The sequence below is a fragment of the Crocodylus siamensis genome, chromosome 11 (genome assembly GCF_052110815.1).
Source record: "Crocodylus siamensis isolate JL-2025a chromosome 11, ASM5211081v1, whole genome shotgun sequence".
In the NCBI taxonomy this organism is placed as follows: Eukaryota; Metazoa; Chordata; order Crocodylia; family Crocodylidae; genus Crocodylus; species Crocodylus siamensis.
Genome location: NC_143405.1, coordinates 35918625 through 35943258, shown reverse-complemented (window position 1 = coordinate 35943258; position 24634 = coordinate 35918625). Strand labels below are relative to the sequence as shown.

Sequence of the window (24634 nt, the reverse complement as noted above, 5' to 3'; positions counted from 1 at the left end):
AGATGCTTGCTGTTGATGGCCAGACCTTCTTCTTAGTTGGTGGCCAGGATGCAGGTGGTTCATGGCAGTTGTGGCCCCATCCTACCAAGTGTCTGCGTGTACCAACTTCAGCAGGACAGTGGTGCCCTCCCTGTATGAGGCATGCAGGGAGTACCTGAAGGAGGAATTGCACAAGGCAGGTCCACAGGTGGCCTTACACTTCACCTCAGACATCTGGAGCAGCTGGGATGGCAATCACATGTACCTCTCCCTCACAGGGCACTGGTGCAACCAGGCAGGCCATTGATGAGCTCTCCTTCTTGCACCTTTACTTGCATTGCTACATCCCTTTCCCCCTTCCCCACCCCAACCTGTCCCTCACCCCCTGACGCCTCCATTTCTATTTTCACTGACTGGATTTCTTGCTTGCATTGCATGCCAGGCCAGCCTCTGTGCTCTTCACTATTCCTTTCATCCAGGAACATCACACACATGAACTGCAGGTATTTAGTCAAATTGACAAACAGTTTTTCAACCCGAAAGCTTGCTAAAATATAGCAAGGGGGATCCACTGTCCCATGCTAGCATGCCATCCACCAGCCAGTCTCCTCCTCCACCACAGGTGCTGCACATCTGGGCCAAGGGCATGGCTTCCATGGTGGGGTCCAGAAGCACCAGACCCTACCATCCAGCAGGTAACACTCAGGCCTTGGTGGCCTGTAAAGTGGTTTGTAAATTGTTCCCTCTCAGGATCTGGCATGAGAAACTAAAAATAGAGTGGTTTTTTTGTGAGGAAGGTGCCCCTAAAAGTAGTTGGGTATTATTGTCTTTGATAAATTCTGGTGTGCAGTTTGTGGGGGTACTGGAGATTGTTGGCAGGTTTTGTGTTTTGAGCTGTAGGAAGTTGGCTTCAGTTCTGGTGATGAGCTTAGGTGCTTGTTTGAATTTACAAACCACTTTTTTAGCACTGGGCCTATAGATTTCACTCCGTCAGCCTCCTAGGTATAGAAACTCATGGACTCAATATAGACAGTGGAATTCTGACACACTGCAACCTGCCAGACATCTGACCCCCCAGGTACCCCTGCACCTTTACTTGCGTTGCTACATCCCTTTCCCCCTTCCCCACCCCAACCTGTCCCTCACCCCCTGACGCCTCCATTTCTATTTTCACTGACTGGATTTCTTGCTTGCATTGCATGCCAGGCCAGCCTCTGTGCTCTTCACTATTCCTTTCATCCAGGAACATCACACACATGAACTGCAGGTATTTAATCAAATTGACAAACGGTTTTTCAACCCAAAAGCTTGCTAAAATATATTTCTGTAACTAATCTATCATTCAATTTGTCTGCTAAAACATACCAGATTAGACTGAGTCAAAGGAAAGGACCTCATCTGCCAGTGCCAAGTCCTTAGAACAGCACCCCTAGCACCTGACTGGAAGGAGCCAGGACCCTGGGCACATCTAAGCCACAGAGCTTGGGCTGGCAGGGGGAGTCCTCCGGCAGCTGCTGAAGAAGCAGCTCCTGATGGAAAGGAAAGAAAGGCTGTAGTAGTCTGTGACAGTTTGGCTGCCTGAGATACTGCTAGTGCTACTGTGCTGCTGCTCACTAAGTTATTATTTTACCTGTTGTCATTTAAAGTGCTGGGTTAGACTGAGGCAGTAGGGGAGGAGACCTCATTGAGGCACACTGCCATGTCATGTAGAGGCCCCAGCTCCAGTGAGGGTGCACCTTAACGCACACAAAGTGTCACCCACCCATGTCATGAGTTTTGCCTGTCAGTAGCCTGAGGTGCAGGGTCCCAGAAGCCAGAACCTCCTGCACCTATCTCCTCGACAGCTGGCAGGATTCACGGATTCACCTGGGGCTAGTAGGCCCTCAATTTTCACCCTACTGTGCCTTAACACACACACGTGACACGAGTTTTGCTTGTCAGAAGCTTGAGGTACAGTTTCCCAGAAACCCCTGCATATATTTCCTTGAAACTTGACAGGCATAATGGCCTCAGAAGGGGCTACCATTCCTACAAGTTTCATCCAAATCAGGCATGAAATAACAAAGTTATAGGCAGTTTTGTGCTTCCCCATTATAGCCTATGGGTGAAACGTTAAAACAGCGTCGAAACCGTGAAACTGTTTCAACGAAATGAAATGGAACAGCAGTTTTGAAACAAAATGAAATTTGAAACGAAACACTGTTCCACTGAAACACTGAAATGGAAGTAAAAACAGAACAGTGCCATTTCGCACAGCGCTACTGAATATGCCTATGGTAACTAGCTATATTTAACTCAAAATGAAAGGAAAAATTTTGAAAAGCCTAATGCTTTGTGTGGGGAGCATTCTGGTTACTTGGAGTATGCATGGAATTTATTCTTAATTTCCTGTTTAATGTAGTATTGCTTCTGGATTTGGATGAAAAAACTGATATCAAAAAGAAGAAACACCACAAGATGTCACTAAAACTCAAGTAACCAAGATACATTATAGCAGAGATGCTGCTCTCTATGCGGGAAGCTTTAGTATTTTAAGGGAAAAAAGAAAGGTTTCCACCATTTACAATTTTTTTTGAGGGTCATCATTGTGTTTTATTCATATCATTCATGTGTTTCATATGTATCATTCGTATCGGTTTTTACTGTTTCTTAATGAACTTCAAACGGAATGTCTTAGACTGTCTCCTGGTATTTAAATTCGGAAGGCATAGGCCACCTAACTTTCTTGCTTTCAGGGGAGGGATATCTCAGTAAACACATTTTAATGTGAAGGGAATTTGTATATTGTAGTTTACATCTTCAAAAGAACTCAGGGTCAGATACTAATTCTCTGTTGACTTGTAAAATTATTTATTTAAATATGCCCAAAGTAAGTAGCAATTCAAAATGCACTCAAACTTCCTAGATATTTCCAATACAAAAGAGACACATAATCAATACAAGAGAGACACATTGATTATTTTCATTGATGCAGCCTGCGGAGAATTAATTGATTATATCTGAACAGTCAGATAGCTGACTTGTATTTTTTGACAAGTAATACTGATTTATTTACCTTATGTCAGGTTTTAAAAATTTAAATCCTCAGTTAAGTGGGCATATTCAGATTAGTAGAACCACAGATTGCTTCGACTGCAAATTCCAGGAATGTGTCTAGTCTGTCTGCTTACCTGACCTTAGAAAAAGTTTTTGCCAGGCTAGTAAGATAACATCATTTAGAGAAGCTTGAAGGTTTAAGTTTCCAGAAGATGTCCCTAATCTAGCGTTATCCTAAATTTCTAGTTATCTTTAAGTCCAGAAACTACTAACTGTGCAGTGCAAAATAACTCCATTGCACCTCAGCATTTCTGTCCTTAATTTTAAATAGTGTACTAAGAGACAGAAAGGGGGCATAGGGTTGCTTTATGGATGCTACAGAATTATTTAAACATAAACAATGATTTTAACCAAACTATTTAATGCTAGACTGCACTACTATGGATATAATTACACTAGACAGTTTGTTTTTCTCCAGTTTAGCAAGACATTTAGTCTTGCTAAACTGGAACTGGCAGTGGGGCAGGTTACAAGCTGGTACTGAGTGTGGGGAAAAGCAGCCACTTCCCCACCCCATGGCCAGCACCCTGCAGCCCACATGAGGCTGCCTGTGCCTGCTCCAGACTGCCCCGTGTGGGCTGCGAGCACCTGCAGCAAGGAGCGCCGGCTCTGGGGTGGACGAGGGGCCGCTTTTCCCCATGCTCAGCACCAGTTTCTTCCCTGCCAGCAAGCAGGGAGTCAGGGCTGTGTGCTGCCCCCAGCCTGTACCGTGGGGCTGGGGGGCACTGGGTGTGAGCGGGCAGGGAGCCAGTGGGAGCACGGGGCCTGCACTGGTGTTCTGGGGCCAGTGCTGGTGGGGCTCAGAGCAGGGTGGCAGGAACATGGGGTCCTGGCTGGCAGGGGCTCTATGGAGCCAGGCCAGCCCCCCTCTCCCCCTGGTGGTGCAGCCCAACCTGGCTCCACAGACCCCTGCCAGCCAGTGCCCCGCTTTGGGCCTCGCCGGTGCTGGCTTCGGGACATTGGTGCCAAGATATTGGGACATTGGTCCCAAGATGGTGACCAGGGGCGGGGTACCTGTCAAGGGGCAGGGCTACCCATGAAGCCCTCAACAGCCTGCCAAAACTGGGGAAGCAGCCCTCCACCCAAAATAATTGCCCACCCCTGCTTTACTCCTAGCTGACTTCCTGCTACTTGGGTAGGGGGCTGGACCTGATGACCTTGCAAGGTTCCTTCCAGCCTTAATGTCTATGAAATCTCTGAAAGTCTATATTGAACAAAACTGGCTCCAGGACCGACCCGTGGAGCACTCCACTTGATATCAGCTGCCAGCTAGACATTGAGTCATTAATCAGTATCTATTGAGCCCAACAATCCAGCCAGCTTTCTATCTACCTTACAGTCCATTCATCCAACCTCAGCTTTCTTGAAAGAATGCTGTGGGAGACCGTATCAAAAGTCTTGCTAAAGTCAAGGTATATCAAGTCCAATGCTCTCCTCACATCCATAGAGCTAGTCATCTCATCATAGAAGGCAATCAGGTTGATCAGGCATGACCTGCCCTTGAATCCATGCTGACTGTTTCTGATTACTTTCTTCTCCAAGTGCTTAGGATTGGATTCCTTGAGGACCTGATCCATGAGTTTTCTGGGGATTGAGTTGAGGCTGACTGGTTTGTAGTTCCCTGGATCCTCCTTCTTCCCTTGCTTAAAGGTATTTCACTGGTAAGAAATATATCATACATACATACATACATATATAAATATGACCTATTTCAGGCCAGTCAGCCTCACCTTAGTCTCCAGAAAAATAATGGATCAGGTCCTCAAGCAATCCAATTCTAAGCACTTGGAGGAGAAGAAAGTAATCAGAAACAGTCAGCATGGATTCACCAAGATACCTCTATCTCTATCTCTATATGGTATATTTCTTACCAGTGAAATGTACAAAACCTCTGTGTATGTACTTTTTTCTCTATTAAAGGCTGTACCCCTTACAACAGCCTAGCCCTTTTGAGAATACTGTGGATGTTGTAACATGGTCTTGATACAGCTCAAATGAGATAGACTTGACATCTTCTTACTTGGACCTTTTGTTGATTTGCATTATCAAACTTGCTTTATAATTTACCATTGTAGTGTGGTATTTGTGCATCTGTACTCAGGTCTAACTCTGTATCTTACTATTGCTACATGGTTTATCTCAACACTGTTTAAGTACCACTGGCTGCATCTACATGTGTGCTTAACTGCCAAGTAGACTAATTGAATAGATTTCATAGACATTAGGGCTGGAAGGGACCTTGGAAGATCATCGAGTCCAGTCCCCTGCCTGAAGGACAGGAAGTCAGCTGGGGTCATAGGATCCCAGCAAGATAAGCATCCAATTTACTCTTGAAGGTATTCATTGTAGGTGCTTGAACTACCTCCAATGGCAGGCTGTTCCAGACCTGGGGGGTTTGGGCAGTAAAGAAATTCTTCCTTATGTCCAGCCTGAAACGGTCTTGCAGTAGTTTATAACCATTTGATCTTGTCCTCCCCTGGGGCGCTTTGTTGAACAAACGTTCCCCCAGATACTGGTGGTCACCCCTGATAAACTTATAGGTGGCCATCAGATCACCCCTGAGCCTCCACTTTTCCAGACTAAAGAGCCCCATGGCTCTCAGCCTGTCATCATAAGGTCTGTTTTCTTGACCTCTGATCATGCGTGTGGCTCTTCTCTGGACTCTCTCAAGCTTCTCCACATCCTTTTTGAATTGTGGGGCCAAAACTGGATGCAGTACTCCAGCTGCGGCCTCATCAAGGCCGAGTACAACGGGAGAATGACATCCTGGGATTTGCTTGAGAAGCATCTATGGATGCAAGCCAGCGTTTTGGTTGCTTTAAGAGCTGCAACATGGCATTGAACGCTCATGTTCATCTTGTGGTCAATGATGACCCCCAAGTCTCTTTCTTCTGTAGTGCTAGCCAGCATAGCACTGCTGAGCCTATAAGGATGCTGCAGGTTTTTCATCCCAAGGTGGAGAACCTTGCATTTTTCAGCGTTAAACACCATCAGGTTCTTGTCTGCCCATTTGCTGAGACTGTCCAGATCAGCCTGGATCGCCTGCCTGTCTTCAGATGTGGATGCTTTACCCCAAAATTTGGTGTCATCAGTGAGATTGGCCAGTCCACTTCTGACTCCAACGTCCACATCATTAATGAAGATGTTGAACAATATGGGTCCAAGGACAGAGCCTTGGGGGACCCCACTGGTCACAGGGCACCATGACGATTGACTTCCGTCAATTGCCACCCTCTGGGTCCGACCATGGAGCCAATTTCCCAGCCAGCAGATCGTGGTGGCCCCAAGGCCACAGTTGGACAGTTTCGCCAAGAGGTGATAATGGGATACCTGATCAAAGGCTTTTTTGAAGTCAAGTTATATGACATCAATCTCTTCTCCCTTGTCAAGGTGATAGGTCACCTGGTCATAAAAGGAAATGAGATTGGTCAAGCAAGATGAACATCTTGCTGGGGTCATTTGACCCCAGTATTCTTTCCTGCCATGGCAGGGGGTCGGACTAGATGATCTGCTCAGGTCCCTTCCGACCTTACAAACTATGAAACTATGAAGACCTACCCACAACAAACCCATGCTGGCTATCCCTCAGGATGTTGGTGTGGGCCATTAAGGATGGCCTCTTTAATAAACTTTTCTAAGACCTTCCCCGGGATAGAGGTCAGGCCTATAGTTTGCTGGATCCACTTTCCTCCCTTTCTTGAAGATAGGTACCACATTGGCTTCTTCCAGTCTTTGGGCACTACACCAGAGCACCAGGAGTTCTCAAAGATCCGTGCCAGAGGTTGGGTTATGATGCTTGCTGGCTCCTTGAGTACCCTGGAGTGTAGATTGTCAGGGTCAGCTGACTTGAAGGTATCCAGCCTCTCAAAATGTTCCTTCATGAGGTCAGGATTGATGGAGGGGAGGGAATCTTCTTCACCGAGACCTCCCTGTCACATAGTGGGCATGGGCATCCCATGGGACTGATGAAAGACTGACGCAAAGTACCCATTTAAAAGGTTGGCTTTTTCCTCGTCAGTTTTCAGTTGTTCCATCTGGTTTAGCAGGGGTCCAATGTTGCCCTTGCTTTTCCTCTGGCTCCCCACATATCTGAAAAAGGACTTTTTATTGTCCTTGATACTCGAAGCAAGTTGGAGTTCAGTTGCAGCCTTGGCTTTCCTGGTTTGCTCCCTGTAGGACCAGACCAGTGCAGAATATTCCTCCTTAGCTGCAAAGTAAAGCATCAGTGTCTACACATGCATGTTGTTAGGCCACAATAAACTAGTTAAGGCACCATAAGATAGTATAAGGTACTATTGGAGACAGTACTATCTTATGGTGGGGTAATTAACTGAGATTAAATGTGTAGAAGCTGACCACAGATATAAATTGTGGCTGGTCAGCCCAGCCATCAGGGGGCCAGATTTCTGCCTGCCCCCTAGCTACATGACTCTGCACTTTCAGCACCCTTTTGCCCCAGTCAGCCCGTCTACAGCACAACACCACCACTCAGAACCCAGAGATGACTCCCATCCTGTCAGCCTTGGCATAAACTGCTCTGCCCTGACTCAGATTGCTGCTGTCCTGGGTGATTGTGTAGATGCTGCACCCAGGAGTTTTTTACTCTGGTTCATGCTGCTGCAGAGTTTATTGCTTTGAATTAATTGTACATGTAGATGTACCCACTGAGTACCATAAGTACCCTTAAGTTGGAATCATTACTTGACCTATACAGCTCTGACATATTTTTTCTTTTTAATTACAAATCTAAAGGCTCTGAGACATTGGTATAAAATCATTTGCACTGTTTGAATATTTGTGTCCAAATTCTAGTTTGCTGATCTAAATGTTTGACAGAGATCCTTCCCACCAATAGATGTGGCCACAGGAATGACATCTCTATGTCTCTAAGGCTGCAAAAAGAAATTGCATTTCTCCCGGGAGAAATTCTCTTGTCTCAAGATCCTGCAAACATCCATACCCATTGTTCCACTTCAAGTACCCATGAAGTATGAAAGATACAATATGCTACAACTTTTTTCCCAGGGACATCTCTGGACAACTTGACTTGTATTTAAAATATGTAAATAGTAAAAAAAATACATATTTTGGCCAAAAATATAGAGCACTTTCAAGGAAATCAGACACATCCTCTGCATGCCTCTCTACAAAAGGTTAATTGGAAAAAAAAATCCTGTTGAGACAGTTCTGAAAGTGACTTATTAGAATTATCCTATAAGCATTATTACAGCTGGGCTTCTCATGAGTTCAAGGCTTCTCACATCTCTGCATGGTGGAAACTCTTAAGGGATTTGAGTGTTGATATTAGGGCTGTGCAAAACAGCACCATTTCATTAAGACTTCTGTTTCAGCATTTCAACAGGACAGTGTTTCATTTCGAGTTTCATTTAATTTCAAAACCATTCTGTTTTGCTGAGTTGAAGCTGTTTCTGTTTTGACTCTGTTTTGATGTTTCGCCCATAGGTTAAAATGGGGAAGCATGAAACTGCCTTTAACTTTGTTATTTTTTGGCAGATTTGGATGAAAACAGCAGGGATGATAGCCCCTTCTGAGGGCATGAAGCCTGCCAATTTTCAAGGAGTTAAATGCAGGGGTTTCTGGGAAACTGCACCTCAAGCTGCTGACAAGCAAAACTCATATCACGTGTGTGTGTTACAGCACAGCAGGGTAGAAAACTGCAGGTATGGTAGCCCCTGCTGAGGCCATGAAGCTTGCTAGCTTTCAAGGAGATAGGTGCAGGCATTTCTGGGAAACTGAATCTTAAGCTGCTGACAAGCAAAACTAGTGAAATATGTGACCTCTTCCTCCTCCCTCTCCTTACTTTCTGTTTCCCCGCAGGCAAGCTCAGCTTCAGCTTTGAAACTTGAAATGTTTCAAAACTTTCCAAATGTTTCAACTGCCCTCATTTTGTTTCAAGGAAGTTTCAAAGCCCTTCATTTTGTATCGATTTTGCTGTTTCAAGCTCAAAATGAGTCAAAACAGCATCAAAATGAAACAGCTGGTGAAATTTTGCACAGCTCTAGCTGGTATAGCCAGGATGGTCCAGCAAAAATATACAAGAGGCAAGAATTTCTAGTGATATTTGTTACTGGACAAACCATATAATTGGGAGAACTGTTGGACAAGCTTTCAGACATCAAGTTCCCTTCCTCAGGTATGAGAAAGAGGCAGCAGAATAAAAAAGGCAAACTCTACATACAGCAACCAACCTCTAGCTGCTATCCCAATATGGTTGGATAGGCCTATCTAAGCCAGGCTTTGTCTAGCCCACAGCAGGTCCCTTGGTCCCTCCTGGCACAGGTGCCACTCAGCCTTGGTGCATCCTGCTGCCCCGTGGGCATATAGCAGGGTTGGGCAGGCTCTGTGGCAAGCCTGCCTTTCTAGGCATCCCGGGTGGTGGCAGCTCCTTCTGGCTGCCACTGCCACTACTGCCCCTGGGACTGGCGGGGAGCCATGCTGCACAGACCTGACCTGGCCCATCCTGTGCCTCCTCTGGACTCACCTGTCTGGGCTGAGCAGCAGCAGCAGCAGCACTGGACAGAAACTGCTGCTTGGTGTGGGGTGAAAATTGCCCCTCCCCCTTGCTGCCTCTGGGCAGTTCTCGCTGCAGCTGTCAGGAGCCTGCGCCACACTGGGCTGCCCTGCATCTCTGTCGCTGCCCCCTCTGGGCTGCTCTGTAGCTATTCTGTACTGTCACTGCTGCCACACTGGGCAGCCCAGAGGTAAGCAATGACTCAGGGCAGTCCAGAGGCAGCGGTGGTGGAGATGTAGGGCAGCCTGGCATGGTGTGGGCTTTGGGAGGCTGCAGTGAAAACTGTCCAGCAGCGTTGAAGGGGAGGGGATGCTTTCCCCCTGTGCTGAGCCTGGTGCAGCTGCTGCTCAGCCTGGGTGGGCAAGTCCAGAGGAGGCATGGAGTGGGGCAGGTCAGGGCTGTGTAGCACTGGTCCCCATCAGTACCATGGAGCTGGGGGCAGCAACTGGAATGAGCCATCACTGCCTAGGCTGCGTACAAAGATGATCCCACTGTGGAGCTGCTTCATACCTTCTGCATGCCCTGGGGGTGTCAGGATGCACCACAGCCAGGTGATGCAGAGCAGGCACAGGGCTGGGGCTGCTCTCTGCTGGTGGTGGTGGGGAGGTGCCACAGGGCACATGGGCTCTGGGCTGTTGCAGGGTGAGGGCAGGTGCTGACTGGCTCAGGGGTCGCACACGGGGGGCTCCCATGTATATCCCACCATACCCTCAAACTCTCCCCTGAAAACCCCATAACCACACCCTCCCCCACCATAAACACCCCATAAACACTGCACCCACCCATACCCTCCTCCACACACACATCCCCCCACAAACCTCATACCCACCTACCCACCCACACCCACACCTACCCATGCCCACCTATGCCTCCCCCAATATACAAGAGTAGGACTTCATCTTGAGCTATTATGCAATCACCTCTATATATACCACACAAACACACACAAATCAGGACAATTTTTTTTTAAAATAAAATTAAAATATGTTATTGTGGATGTTTGATTTTTATTATATACTTTGTTTTATTTCTGATTCCAAGATGGAAACCCCCTTTCAAAAAAGAGTACTCTAGAGGCAAAGGGAGGGACTTCAGGTGGCAACAGTCAGGGCTTGGGGGGGCGGGGCAGGGCTTCTGGTCCCAAGATGGTGACCCGGGGGCAGTGTGCTTGTCAAGGGGTGGGTCCACACTTCCAGCCCTCAACAGCTCACCAAAGCACATTAAGTGGCCATCAGCCAAAATAGTTACCTGTCCCTAATCTAAGCTGTAGAGTGAATTATGGAATGAAATTCCAGAATGGAAGAGCACTGTAAAGGTAATACTCTCAATGTTGATCATATTAAAAACAGTAGCATGAGGAGGTATGAGCCCTACTATGTCTTCTTTACAGATTAACTCTGTTGTGCTGAGGCTGGCATACCATTGTGAATCAGTAAGGAGTCTGGGCTGAAGTTTTATCTGCTGCGTGTTATCTTAATGGCTCATATTAGCTGAAGCTTTTTGCTGATTCTCCCCAATTCTGCACTCATGAGGACCCCAGGCAGGACACTGGTGTTGGAAGGTCCTTGACTTTGGAATTCACTCCTCTGGCAGTCCAACTATGCATGAGCATGTTATCCTTCAGGCATCATTTTAGCGAAAGACTTGGCTATTGTGGCTCTAAACAAAGGCTTCTTTTTCAATTTGTTTCCTGGTGGGTGGGTGGTTATTTGAGAAAGGGTTAGTGCTGCTGACCATTGTGGGCACTTAAAAATTGAAGTTTTCTTTTATGTATGATGCACCCAGATGGCGCAGTAGTGGGCACACTATAAATAATTAAAACAAAAACACAGATAGTACTGTAATTCAAAACTCAGCATGTCTATAGTTGCACCACTGACTCCACTAAGCTGTTCATTTAAAAGTGGAATAAGTAGCCAAATATAGAGATGACTCTTTCTTTGCTGTTTATAATACCAAAACTATCTATTTTGGAATCTTGCAGACCACACATATATTCACACACTTTAGCTGGAATAAATTACTGACTACATGCTATTTCACAATGACCACGAAAGAGGTTTTTTTTCCCTCAGGCCCTCTGAATGGCCTGTATTTCTCAAGAGAACCAAGGAACAAATTAGAAAATAAGCAAACTGTCCAAATGAAGGTAGGATAAGCTATGCTTACCTGATTGATCTGATTAGCTTTACAAGATCAGATGTTTAAAGCTGACCTGCACAGTGGAGAAAACTGGCTTGCACTCTTTTTTGGTTAAAGATATGCTTAAAAAACCTGAAGTTTTAAACTTTTAAAAAGTTTTATTTTTCCTGATGTTTTTTATCTAGAAACTCAAAACTTGTTTGTCTTGAAAACTGGTAAGGTTATGACATAACTATTAAGAAAGCAAAACCTGACTAATTAAGAGGCAAACCTGCAAGCAATTTTGAAGTTACCATACATAACAGAAAAGGAAAACCACTCCATTTCTCTCTTTTCTTTTTAAAGGGAGTTTGGATTTGGTTGCATCAAAGCATTTGTCAACTGTTAACTCAGGAGTTTTGACAGGATATGGAAAAAGAGAGGGTTATTTTAAATATTATCCCTTTGCAGGTTTCAAAAAAACAACCTGAACTCTGGCTGAACTCTTCAGTAACCTACACTTGCCAATAGCTGCTCCTAAGGCCCATGGCAGAAATTACAGATGTGCTTAACTGATTAATCTGCAGTAACTGGTTAATCATATCTTAACTGGTAACCTTGTCACATGTTCCTTTAGTTAATGATATGATAAAACAGGAAATAAGCTATAAAATTATTACACAGAATATGTGTAACAACTCTGTGGCTGGATCCCGTCATGCCTTAAATTAAACATGTGGCCAGTACCAATCAGATGATCTGCGCTCCCAGCCCTTCAAGGCTCCACTAGACTCCTGTGGCTGGTGATCTGCTGATGGTGCCCCCTTTAATTTAATGTCTATCAGAGGGCTAAAGTACAGTAGCAGAAAATGAATGGAAGATCAGTTATTACAACTGAATGCTATTTCTTTAACAAAATCTCCTACTCTATCATCCCATCCAAAGTTTCACTCTTAAAAGCTAGATATCTTTTCATGCACACCACATGAATTGCATCAGTTAATAAAGAAATATTTTAAAGATTTCTATAATAGTAAGCTGATGGACTGCACTTTTAGTTTTGAGTGTGTAAATAGGAAAATACCCACTTTGCTTATAAAGTACAGCCAATTTACTTGTGTAGAGGCAGCAATTGCATGCACAAATACCTCTGAAATTTAATGCATGGTATCTAACCAGTACCTATGATTTTCTTGAGGAAAAAAATGCCAACTAATCTGAAAACACTTTTTATTCAATCCATCTATCTTACAAAACTTTTTGATTTATGTTGCATCTTGTTTTGGTGCTTTGACACCTCTTTTTAATTAGAATTTGCCACATTTTAGTATAGAATTAGAAGCTTACTGGTCCTGAAGAAATGTGTTTTCAAAGTAAAGATTTTTTTTTCTGTGTTATTCTTTTTTGGTGCCCTTTACAATAGACTTAGTCAACGTGGATGGAAACTTCTTCATTGTGTGTGGTTATGTGGTTGAAACAATTTTGTATTTGGTCTCAAGTGGTTATAATATAAATAGAAGCCACACCACTTTTTTATGTGGGATAGTGTTTTTTGTAACTTAAAGTATGATGGTACATTTGAAAAGCAAATTAGTCCCACTCCATCAAGAGATGGTCTGCTTGAGGTGCGCCACAGACTTGTTTTCAAACTGTTTACCTGGGTTCAGGCCTATTCAGAATAAAAATAGACTTTTGATGTACGTTTGGGAAGTCCTGCCCTGCAATATGGGCTTGCTGCTTAGATGACGAATACTGACCCTCTGGGTACAGCTAGACAGTTTAGTTCTCAATTGCTTTTTTAGGACTGAATCTGAGTAATACCATGCACTTCAGTCTATTAACTGAAATCTATAGAAGCTACAGTTGCTCAACAGATGTTGGGATCAATCCCATTGACTGTCCTGTGAACTCCAGAAGGAAAAATATTTAGCATTTATATGGCACTTTACATTTTCAAAACATGGTGTGAATAGGAATTAATTCTTGGGAGTGTGGCAAGGATGAAATAAATAACATCTCATTTTGTAGAGCGTATGCACATCCCGTGTGGACCCCTATTGGCATCCAAGGCCCAAAAATGTAGTCAACCAATATTTTGGAAAAACAGCCTTCTCATCTTTTAGATTCTAGGCTTCCCCTCACCCAAGATGAGGTATCTTTGCCTCTTTCTGACTCCCCAGTATGGCACTTTAACCACCACACAATAGGGTAGGCATTTCTCAGTGCCTTCTCTGCCACTCCTTTTGAAAGGCAAGGTTCTTGGAGTAGATGTGATATATTTTATTAGACCAGCTAATAATAATAGTTGGAAAACAATTCTTGACAAGCTTTTGGGCACAGTCACCCCTCCCTCTTCAGGCATAGGGAGCCCCTACTGTTCTGAGACTCCAAGAAATGAAAAAAGCTAAAAGTGTGGCAGAATGTCAGTGAACATGTAAGTAGGTAGAATTAATAAGAGAAAAGGTGAGGCAGAGAGGTGAAGCAGAGGGGGGAGGGGAAAGAGAGCAGGGAAACAGTACAGTGATAAAGTACAAGGTAGAAAAGAGGCTGTCAGGCAGGTACCTGGTGAATCAGATGTGAGGCAGGTTGTAATGTGTCATAAAACCAATGTCTGTATTGAGTTTGTATTTTTTGTATCCAGTAGATTTATGAAGTGAAGTTTGTAGGCTCGTCTATAGAAGATGTTTTGTAAATTCCCTTTGAGGATTAGAACTGCAAGATCAGAGAGGAAGTGATTGTCCTGTGAGAAGTGTGCACCCACAGGTACTTGGGTATTTTTGTCTTTGATAGATTTTTGGTGTGCATTTACTCTGGTGTGCAGTTATTGTTTGGTTTCTCCAACATATTTTCCCATAGGGCATTTGGTGCATGGGATGAGCTATATAATATTTCTGGAGGTTCCACTGTAAGATCCAGCAATGGTAATGGTTCTGTTGTGGGGTACAGTTATAGTGGCTCCCCATGCCTAGCGAAGGGTGACTGCTCCTGAAAGCTTTTCAAGAAATTTTTGTCAACTACTTAGTTGGTTTAATAAAATATATCACATCTACTCAAAGAACCTTGCCTGCCTATGTCCTTTGACCAACACAGCTACAACCAAAAACCCCACTTCTTTTGAAATGGATCTATTGCCCCTTGCATTCAGTATAGTCATTGGATAATGTGGATGGAGAGCAGTTGAGAAATTTCTGCCCCATTGGACATAAGGGTCCACACTAGAACTGAGAGATCCCTCCCCCACAGCAGCCACTTCACTGAGCCACATAACCTCTGGCTTCTTTTTCTTTCTAACCTCACATATCTCCCACATACCTCCCTCTTATGGCTACCTGGAGAGGGGTAAGTTTAAAAGGTGAGTTGGAGAATACACTGGGTAATGGATATCTGTGGCAAAGAAGTTAGCATGTTATGCTGGGAAGTCAGAGAGATGCGAGTTTAAATACCATTCTGGGGAAAGATGGGGATTAGAATAGGCTCTTCAACATCCTGGACAAGCTCTCTAGCCACTTGGCTAATGGGCAAAAGACAGGAAGGCACTCATTGTCTGCCTCCTTATCCACATACTTGCCCAGGCTTTGTGGCCAGGAATAGCATTCCTAACTGGGCATAACTGGCATTTTTGACATCTAGATGTCCAAAAATGCCATGCAGATGACCAAATCTGGTCACTTAGATGAGCAGGAAGGAAAGAGAATGCTAGCCAAAGTGACTTGTCCAAGATCATAAGAGAAGTTGAGGTGAAGTCGGGATTGGAACTCAAAGTCCTGTCTTCAAGCCATTAGAACCTGTATGACAACAGGAATATTGCTTCTTTCTGGTAACACTGCAAGTTAACATTTTCACCCAAACAATCTCTTACTGAAACTGCTCTACCAAATGCAGTAAACAGTTCTGGTGCATTTTAATTTTGAACCAGTGCATTCCCCACCATCCTCCTACTAGTTTGCCCATTAGTTTAATGATATTATTACATTATTAGCTTTACACAAAGCAGTTCTCAAGAAAAAAACTACTTTTCTAAGGCCGCTTGTCTAGGCACATCAAGGCAAGTGATATCTACTGCAGTGTCTCTTTCATTTCTATGCGTCCCAATGCTTATGTTTTCCCAGAAACAATGACTTCAAAAAATGACAATTGTGTGCAGCATAGACTATGGCATATAAATCCTCTTGCTGGGAGTTGCATGCTAGGAAGTTTTTGAATCCTTGAAGTTGTAGCTGTATGAAATTTCTCATGCTAAATTATTTAAAGCAAGTGAAATATTGTTCCCAGATTGATACAGAGCATTTTACTGTGTATTAAAAAAAAACAAAGTTACATACCTGAGGCTGTTGAGTGGCAGTGGGTCTCTGAGGAGAAGGTATAGGTGTTTTGGATAATGTTTGGTTCATTTTGCTTACAACCAGCTCAGTTATATGTTGCCTGTCTTCAGCCTGATGTTCACCAATCAAAGGCATTGCACAGTCCATAACCTATAATATACAACAGCGGATTAGTTAGTGAACTAGCTTTGCAGCAAACACATGTCCAGTGTATGTAAATGCCAGGTCATCCACCTCATTTGTTCCATTAAAAAATGTGTTCAGAGGAAATGGAATTGAGCCTATCGTCATGCCTTCAGCAGCCTTGAGACTGCAGAAGACCCATTTTCTGATTTGAGAGCAAGGGAATAACCACTCTCCAAAGCAGCATCACTTCCCAACCTCAAACCAGTATACACAAAGGTGACCTTTTTAAGGGATGCCATGCATGGTCAGTCCGTGAAGAACATAGTTCCTGACAGAAGAGCATCTAGACTTCCCTTTGGATAGTCTGAGATCTGAAGTATTTCCCTAAGAACACTGGGCTAACTTATGTTTTGGAGGGTCAACCACCTTGCAGCACTGTGAGGCTCAAACCATGACCCTCCAATGGAAAAAAAACCCACTGAATTTTAATTTCTTGGCATTTTTCTTGGATTTTTTTTTCCCATGCAAGGGAAGAATCAGTCTTTAGTGATTAATGTAGAATTTGAAACAAGGCCATTTGTGCAGCTATTATTGGTAAGGTTTTACGTTTAAGACAGTCTATCTGCAGTGTGGAGTGCTGATGACCAAAGTGTTACCACAAACAAATCAGAAATACCGCACAGTGTATTGTGTACATTGTGTACTGTGTGAGTTTAAGTGACCTGCTTTAGTAATTATTTGCTCTATAGCTGGACAAAACACTGATTTTGCATACTGGAGACTATGTCCAGTTTGGACAACCCAGTCACATATCTGTGTTTGCTTTCAAAATCAAGAAAAGGAATGATTAAGTAAAGAGCAGAAGTGCTGCTATTTCTGTGGGAGAGTAAAGAAAAACTATTTGTTTTTTTAAGAAATTGCCATCACTTCATGCTTCTGTATAGAAACTGTTCTGCATTGGCCTGTGGTCTGTGTGATTTATAGCTGTGAATCAGAGTTGTCTGGAAGCTTCTAGGCAATAACACAAGCTGTTAAACATTTTGGGTGGATTAAACTAAGCCTTGGCACTGGCAATACTGTATATTTAATAAAGTCTGTAACTACACTGTTTTGTTCCTGCAGAGTGAATCCTAGTCCTCTCCTTTTCAGTCTGCAAAAAGCAGAATTGGTGCATTTCAATTGCACAAAGGAAGAGGCAGAGATTGGTATAAAAAATGAGGGGGCAAATGGAACAGCAGCACCAGGCATTACCTTTATGTGTGAGGCATAAGAATAGCCACTGCTGCCATGAGCATGGTGGCAGCCAGCACTGCTCCAGGTGCCATGGGTGCCCTGAGCACAGAGTTGCTCTGTGACACCTTTGGTGGAGATTGTGAATTCCATTATGATGCGGCCAAAAGTCCACGAGTACTCACCGCACAGCAGTATATTCCTTACGTTCCTTTGATTTATTGCATATTTAAGTGGCAGCTGGAAAAAATGCAGTAAACCAAATACTATTTTTGTATTTTTACCACACACAGTTTATTCTTAAGGTTGTTTCCTAGTTCACCATGTCCTTGAGAAAAGGCTAAATGCAAAATCTGCAGGAAGAGCTTGCTCTGATTTTTTGCAAAAGGAAGTTGCAGCCAGTACATTTTAAGTCTTAAACCTGCTCTCATTTGGTGTTAAATAGGAGTAATTTCACTGAAGTCAATGGACTTTCAGTGGACACCAGGATCATGCCTTATGAGACTATTATGCATTGGCTCTGTGTTTAGCACCCAGTCTCTCTACTCCTATGTAAACCTGGATTTCTCGATGGAATGGAGAATCAGAAGAGTTAAATATAATGTAACATTTGCTATAATTCATGGCCTCTGTGCATATTGCGTCAAGAGCTAGGCACATCAGCCTTCACTCTAGGGCAGATTACTATAACTGGAACGCTAATTGGTACTGCATTAGTGCCAAATGGCCCATTTATTAGTATTCAGCAGGTTATCAACAGATTATTTCTTCTGGCTAAAAAAATCATTGTCCTTGAGGTGGGAGTGGGAGAGGGCTACCAGAAATAGAACAGACATTCTGGCCAGGATGTGATAAGTTATTTGGAAACAAAAGACTGCCTGAATGCCTAACATGAGCCATTATTCAGGCAGTCTTTTGAGGCATTTCAGATGGTCTTTTAATGTGCCTATTTGGGTATCCATAATCAGTAGTTCTTTTTTAAATCATGGACCATCTTTTAGAGGCCTTTCTAACAGACCTTCTACCTCATTTTATCAATGTTTTCACCAGGAACAATTAATGCTACATAATGTTTTGAATTTCAAAAATTGCCTTAGGTATTAGGTATTCGGCATATTGATGCCTGCCTTGCCCCAGCAAGATAGGCAAGAATTATCCCTGTTAATCCTAAGGAACCACTTATTAGTAAACCTAAGGAACTTCTTATCTTTGAATTCTTTTTTATATAGCTGGTGCTCATAGGGCTTTATAGAATAATGGAAAAACAGGACTGGAAGAAAACTCAGTAACTCATCTAGTCCAAATCCTTAAAGCAGGATTGTCTCTGACTAAGCCATCCTTGTCAAGTGCCTGTCTAACCTGGTCTTAAAAATTCCCAAGGATGGAGATTCCACAACCTCTCTGCATAGCCAGTTCCAATGTTTAACTACTGTCATAGTGAGAAAGTTCTTCTTAACATCCAACCTAAATTTTCCTTGGTACAGTTTGAGACTATTGCTCAAGTTCTGGCTCCTGTGCCCACAGAAAACTTTGTAACCACACTTCAGGTATTTGAAGATGATCAAATCTCCACTTGGTCTCATCTTCTTCATACTAAATAATCCTAGTTCTCTCAGCTTTTCATCTAGTCCAGTTTCCCAGGTCTCTAATCATGTTCTTCCCCCCCACAGAACTCTTTCTAATCTGTCCACATTTTTCTGGATGTGCAGGGACCAAAACTGGACACAATACTCCAGGTGAAGCCTCCTCAGAGCCAAAATAGAGCAGAAGCATCAGCTTTAGCTAAGTGCCAAAAAGCACCTGATCTACACAGATTCTGGGGAGCAGGTCAAACTAGCATGTTACTGGAGCCTGAATTGATTCAATTTTTGCACGTTAGTCTACTCAGATTGAACTAATTTGCTAGTGAATAGACATTCCCTCTTGACTCAGGAAATGCAGGCACATGCCTGCAGTGACTCAGGTCAGGCACCAGGGGGGCACTAGAGTGCACACTTGGCTGTAGGGAAGCTGTGCTGCAGGCGGGTGGGGGAGTGTGGCCAGCCCTGGTAATAGCTTCAAGTGAACTGACCAGGGAGGAGTTTAATTCCCCCCTCCCTGTCCCACCAGCATGGACCGGAGTCAGGATCTGCTTAGCACTCCCCCTCGCTGCTCCAGTGGCAGGGATGGGGGCATGGCCAGACACTGGCGGGCATGGCCCTTTGAGGCAGAGGGGGCAGGGAGGGCGTTTATATCCCTCCACTCACACTACCCCTGGGGGACTGAAGCTGGGGTCTGCTAGCCCTGACAGCTGCCTCTGCTGATCACTTCCTGCATGAGGTAAGTGGCAGAGTGAGCTCCTTCCCTTCCCCCTCTGCCAGCAACTGGAGGAAGGGGGGAAATAAACCCCATCCCTGACCCCTTGCCAAAGGGGCCATGTTGGCTGGCCTGTAGCTGCGCCCCTGCCACTGAAGCGGTGAAGGGGCAGAGACCATGATGGTTTCCTGGGTAGAGTAAGTCTGTTCCCAGTGTGGGGGCTGTGCTATGGGTGGAAGCGGGGTGAGGCAGGGTGGTCACAGCTGCTGCAAACTGTTCAGGGTGAGTGGTGGCGGTGCTAAGGGGATTTGGCGGGGCTATGGCCACTCCTCTAAACCCTCGTGCCACTGCATGCCCTGGACAGTCTGCAGCAGCTCTGCCTGCCCTGTTCCAGCCTGCAGCATAACCCCTTCCTCTCTTCCTCCGTCCCTGCTGGGAAAAGGCATGCACTCCTTGGGAAACCATGACAGGGTCATAGTCCCTCCCCACCCTTGCCACTCCAACAGCAGGAGGGGGTGTGGCCAGAGGCCAGTCGGAATGGTTCCCTTAGGTGTTGGGGGCATAGAGAGGGGTGATTTCCCTGCTCCCTCCAGCATCTGGTGGAGGGGGAAGGGAAGAACATTATTCCATTGCTCGCCCAGTACAGGGAGCAACTGGCGGAGGTGGTGGTCGAGGCTGGAAGACCCTGGCTGCAGCCCCCTGGGGGCAGAGAGGATAGTAGGGGGAATAAACCCCTTCCCTGCCCGCTCTGCCCCAGGGGGCCATGCCAGCTGGCCTCTGGCCATGTCCCTCCCCCTGCCACTGCTGCAGAGAGGGGGGAGTGCTAGGCAGACTCCAGCTTGGGTCCATGTGGGTGAGACAGGAAATGGGAATTAAACCCCCTCCTGGACAGTTCACATGAAGCTACTGCCCAGGTTGGCTACATCTGTGCTGTTGGAGCAGTGAGTGGAGAAATGCCTGGCAGGTCCGTGCTAGTGAGAAAGGGGGGGAGGAGGGAATAAGCCTTTTCCTTGCCCCCTTTGGCTTGGTGGGGGCAGTGTCTGGCCATGCCTCTGCCCCTGCCTATTCTCTGGCTAGGAAGCAGAGGGATGGGGCCAGCCCTGCTCCACTGGATCAAAGAGCACAGCCCTGCCCAGGGCTGCAGAGCATGCTGGGATGCTGGGGGACTCTGGTTTAATGTAAACCAGGAAGAAGTCTGGGACAGAAGTTCCATAAATTGATTTGATCTCAATCAGTTAAGTCTGATACTACATTTAACAAGGTTTATCTCAAACTGGTTTCAGCCATTTGGAAACTGGCTTATGTGCACTGAACTTACGTTTTGTTACAGGTTTAAAACAGTTTCTTCTCACTTAAACCGGTTCATGGGTAGCTTCTGTCCCTAGCCCTGGGGTTTTAAGTTCCCAGTCAGACACTCCTTCATTCAGACACTCCCAGTGCCCTGTGGTTGGGCTTTCTCAACAAGGCTGACTGTTCCCCCTTAAAGGGACAGAGTGACTTTTTGTAGGCCTCCTATCCTTCTATTTTTGATCTTATCACTCAGAAAAATTGAATGAACAAAAACAAATTTTAAAATGTTTGGGTAGAAATTCATCAGGAGTCCTCAGGTTATGCAGAATGTGTCCCTGAGTTTAGAGAGAAGCACTCAAAAAAGAGTCTGAGAGAGGAGGAAAATATACCTGACACAAAAAAGACTTGCTACCTACAATAACTTTAAAACTATCCTTAATTCAATCAGTTACGCTAACTTGTTTTACAATTATTTGGCTTTTGTGGTTCTCATTCAGGCATTTCAATTATTTTCAAGGATTTTTTTTCCTGAGGTGTTTTCCTTTAGCTATATCAATAAAGAGAACAATAAACAATTGTTCATCACTGTGATCGGGAGAATAGAGCCTTCTAAAAGTTCTTATCATTTACCAAGCAGATAGTGCTGTTGCTCTGTCATGTAAATCCTTGTCCCATGATATTTTTAAAAATATATTTTATTTTCCCATGATGGAGCATAGGGCTCTTTCTTAACCATTATAATAGTTTTAATCAGAGGACTTGGAGATTCTTAACATCCTTATGAATATTCTCATTACTAGTATTTAAAAAAAAATGAACCTCACTCTGTTTCATATACCTTTATTTCAAAATCAAGTCTTATTCATAGTCAATATTCCCTTTTTCATATTTTTGAAAAACAAGTTTTATGCAGATATTTTCTTAACTACTTAAATACACTGGACCTTTTCTCTCCCTCCACCTTTTATCATACTAGTGCAAAGTAATCATTCTCTGTATCCTGGGTGGCTTTGTTTTGCTGCTGGAATGACTCCAATATGAGACAGGATGACAGGACTGTGTCAAAGCTGGTACTGCTGCATGTGTAATGGCCTCCAAGAACTGGAAGAAATCAGACCAGTTTGGTAGGTTTTGGGAACTGGCAGCCCCGTATATCACACTAAAGCCAGTACTGTTATAAAAGTTGCTGCATTTCTTTCTAGTGCTTCACTCACTTGCACAGCCATGGCTGACAATCTGCAGAGCATTCAGCTTCATAGGCCATGACCAAGGGTGCTTTATTATTATCATATTTGCCCTGCCAGAAAATGCCCCAGTTGTTCTGCATCAACCTAGTCAGCACTAGCTCAGTGTCTTGCCAGTCAACATGTTTGCTGACAAAGACTTTACAATTAAGTCTTTTATACTTTGAAGCTATCTGGCCATTCTTAGGGGGGGCCTCTCAAAAGCAGCAGTTCTCACCTGAGGGTCCAAGTTGTTATCAGGTTTCAGGGGGTCCATTTGGCCCAGCCCTATGCAGGAAGAAGTCACCTTGGCCCCCCAGGGCTGAGGCAAGTCCCTAGGAAGGGACAGGGGAGGGCCTGCCTCGCCTGGTCTTGCAGCCTCCATCTTGCAGGTGGTACTGCAAGCAGGTGGGCAAGGCTCTGCATGCTGCTGCTTAGGTGAGTGGGGTCCTGGGGCTCCCCACTGCCAAGCCCTGCCTGCTGCACCTGGGGCTGTGCGGGTGGGGCTGGGGAGCCTGGCAGTTGTTGAAACACTCTGAGCTGTGGAGTTTTTATAGCATGCTGGGGGGGGGGGGGGGGCCCTCAGGAAGAAAGAGGTTAAGTACTCCTGCTCTAGAGAACCCAGAGGAAGGGTTTGGAAGAACTCCCTAAGTTTTTCAAAGAGAATGTGTAAGCACAGCGGGCATATTGATGTGGAATCCAGCCAGATAACATGACAAAAATGGCCATCTCTCCTTGATAACGCTCCATAGGATGGGCAGCCCTTGACAGTCTTCAAAGCTCTCCTCTTAGGTGGTCGGTCAAGGAAAATGTTGAACAGATAGCCTGAGAAATGCTGAGTCAAAGGTTGATGTGAAATGCACACCAATGCATGATGAACTAGGGAATAAATCAATAAAAAAGGAAGAGTAGACTTCGGAGCATCTGGAAAGGGTACTAGTCATCAAGGGCAGGGATGCCCAACCACCATAGGATCGTGGGAAAATAGGACTATAGGAACCTCAGAAGATCATGTAGTCAAGACCCTTGCTCAAGGTAGAATCATCCCTAACTAAGCCATCCTAGCCAAGTGTCTGTCAAACCTGATCCACAATTTCTCTAGGTAGCCTGTTCTAATTCTTTGACAACCCTTATACTAGAGTGGAATCTATATGGGAAATGGGTGTATTATTCTGTAAGGCAAAATTTTTTATAATTTAATTGGACCTGATGGGAAAATATGGGTGGCAAATAACTTACAGTAAGCACCCCTATAATAAGGAAGGGCAGAACATTGGAGGCATATTGGCTCATGAAAGGTACTCTCTCACTTACCCTTGCTGAGAAAGTAATTGTTGGCAGGACTGCTCAGAGAACACCAGTTATAACAAGAATGCATGAAATCCTTGCTGGCAGAGAGCCATGGTCTTCACTGTACTCTGCTACTATTGTCCTCAAGGGTTAAAGAAAACATTAGTGTAAAGGTAGCTCTGGCACTCAGGCTAAGAAACTAAGACTAAAGAGTGAGAATTCTTCACAGATAGTATGTTTGGGGATTATATTTTCCTTCCTAATAAAATAGTTATGACGACTATTTTCAGGCCCAGGGTCAGAGAGGACCTAGTCAGGGAACTTCTAGTGGGACTGGACATGTTCCAATCAGCAGGTCTTGACAATCTCCACCCCAGAGTGCTGAGAGAATTAGCGGAGGTCATTGTGGGAACTCTGGCACAGCTTTACGAGCACTCCTGGTGCTCTGGTGAGGTGCCATAGGACTGGAAAAGGGCCAATGTGGTCCCCATTTTCAAAAAAGGGAGGAAGGAGGACCCAGGAAATTATAGGCCTGTTAGTCTTACCTCGGTCCTGTGGAAGGTCTTTGAGAAAATTATCCAGGTGCACATCTGTGATGGGCAAGCAGGGGAGTGTATGCTTAGGGGCAACCAACATGGGTTCATAAGAGGCAGGTTCTGTCATACCTACATGATGGCCTTCTATGACCAGGTCACAAAATCCTTGGACACAGGTGTTGTGGTGGATGTAGTTTTTCTGGACTTTAGGAGGGCCTTCGACACTGTCTTTCACCCCATTCTCATTAAAAAACTAGGAGATTGTGGTGTTGATGCCTACATAGTCAGATGGGTCACCAATTGGCTGGAGGGCCACACCCAGAGAGTGGTGGTGGATGGGTCATTTTCAACCTGGAGGGATATGGGCATTGTGGTCCCCAAGGCCTCAGTCCTCGGGCCTACACTGTTCAACTTCTTCATCAGTGACTTCTTCTTTTGTGACACTAAGATGTGGGGAGAAGTGGGCACACTAGAAGGGAGAGACAGGCTGCAATTGGATTGCAGGGGGCATACGACTGGGAAGAGGGGAAGCCTTGCCCAGAGGCAAAACCCGAATCAGAGAAAAGAAAGGAAAAAATAATGACTTACTTGTTC

The 24634-nt window shown here is 44.8% G+C and overlaps 1 protein-coding gene across 1 annotated transcript in view; it reads right to left on the bottom strand.

The window, feature by feature from the left end:
* The window catches only part of SYN2 (synapsin II), a 568232-nt gene that overhangs the window by 43711 nt on the left and 499887 nt on the right, over window positions 1-24634 (bottom strand). Inside the window, exon 10 of the mRNA XM_090021234.1 lies at window positions 16051-16200. Within this exon, the coding sequence (XP_089877360.1) occupies window positions 16051-16200 (150 nt within the window). The remainder of the gene's footprint in view (window positions 1-16050; window positions 16201-24634) is intronic.